Source organism: Neopelma chrysocephalum, unplaced genomic scaffold, assembly GCF_003984885.1.
Source record: "Neopelma chrysocephalum unplaced genomic scaffold, ASM398488v2 Primary Assembly neopelma1_187693, whole genome shotgun sequence".
In the NCBI taxonomy this organism is placed as follows: domain Eukaryota; kingdom Metazoa; phylum Chordata; class Aves; order Passeriformes; family Pipridae; genus Neopelma; species Neopelma chrysocephalum.
In genome coordinates, this window is record NW_020939198.1 from 34873 (window position 1) to 36224 (window position 1352).

Below are 1352 nucleotides of genomic sequence, written 5' to 3' on the forward strand. Positions count from 1 at the left end.
GGGGGGGGGTCCCTGGGCTGCTGGGGGGGTGGCTGGGAAAGCTGGTGGGAGGTGGGGGGTAGAGGGAAGGGGTCTCGGGGAGCACTATGGGGGGGGTGGTCGGGACTTCCCGGGAACGTGGGAAAAGCACATCCCGAGCAGGGACCCGCAGCAGAGCCCCGGGAACGGAAAAACACGGTGCCAGAATCCGTGACCCCGAGAGGGGCGGTCTGTGTGTGCGGGTGGAACAAGGAATCCCCGGGGCTGGACGGGGAGACCCGGAGGGGGAGGCTCCGGGATCCCCCCGGGCGTCACCTGCGCTCGCGGTTCCACTTGATGAGGGTGTAATAGCCCAGCAAGAGGCTCCCGACGCCGATGGCGAACAGGCTGTACCCTGAGGGCGTGGGGGGGGGCACGGTCAGAGCGGCACCGGGGGGGGCCACAGGGGCCGGGATGGGTCCCCCCGAGCGATACCCCCCGAGTCCTGGGGGGGCTCCGGCGCCCACCTGAGAGGCCCCTGCGCGGGAGGTGCCGCTTGTAGTCGATGGGGCCGTACCCGCCCGGCGGGGCCATGTCCTGCTTCACCTTCGGCGCCGCCATCGCGGCGCTGCCCCGTGACGTCACTGCCCCGCGACTCGCCGCGCGGGAGCCACGTGATGCGTCACGTGGGGGAGGAGGGGGCGCGGCTTAAAAGGGCAACGCGCGGGTTTAAAAGGGCAACGCGGAGAGTGGGGCCCGGAGCGGTGGGGTTTGGAGCCAGGGGGGATCCAGAGCTCCTCTGGGATCGCCTTCCCACCCAACGGGCTCCAGGACTTCCTTGGGATCATCTTCACACCCCCCCAACCCCGACATCCTCGGAATAAGAGGCAGATCCAAGTGTTTCTCCATTTGTTTATTGTCCTTCCAATACTGAAACCCCCTCACAATACAGTTATGGATTAATTATTGATTCCAGATCCTTCTGCTGCTGAGACTGTCAGGGTTTAGTGGGAAATTATTATCTTTTATTATTATTATTTATTATTATTAGTAGTAGTAGTAGTAAATGTCGGGGTTGTTATGGGAGATTTGGAGTCACAATAAATCCAAGGGAAAAACTCCCACCCTGTGCTCCCTCCTTCCAAAAGGAGAGGGAAAAATGAGCCAAATCGGGTTTTTTTTATGAGCTCTCCCTAAATTTGCTCCACTCCCTCCTGCAGCCCAAACCCCTCATTTGCCATCCCGGACTGTACTTTGGGAATTTAATTTTTCCTTAATAAGCCAGAAATAAAAAGTTTTAACTGGGTCTGAGAATCCAGAGGGAAATGAATGGATCCCAAAACGATGCTAAAAACACCTGTAGAAGCAAAAAAACCCAACCCCAAACGAGCTTG

At 58.8% G+C, this 1352-nt stretch overlaps 1 protein-coding gene across 1 annotated transcript in view; it reads right to left on the reverse strand.

Annotated features, from left to right (window-relative positions):
• LOC113963043 (yjeF N-terminal domain-containing protein 3-like) overlaps positions 1-132 on the reverse strand; it is a 9498-nt gene extending 9366 nt beyond the window's left edge. The window contains exon 1 of the mRNA XM_027673832.1: positions 86-132. Within this exon, the coding sequence (XP_027529633.1) occupies positions 86-132 (47 nt within the window). The remainder of the gene's footprint in view (positions 1-85) is intronic.
• Between the last annotated feature and the right edge of the window lie 1220 nt (positions 133-1352).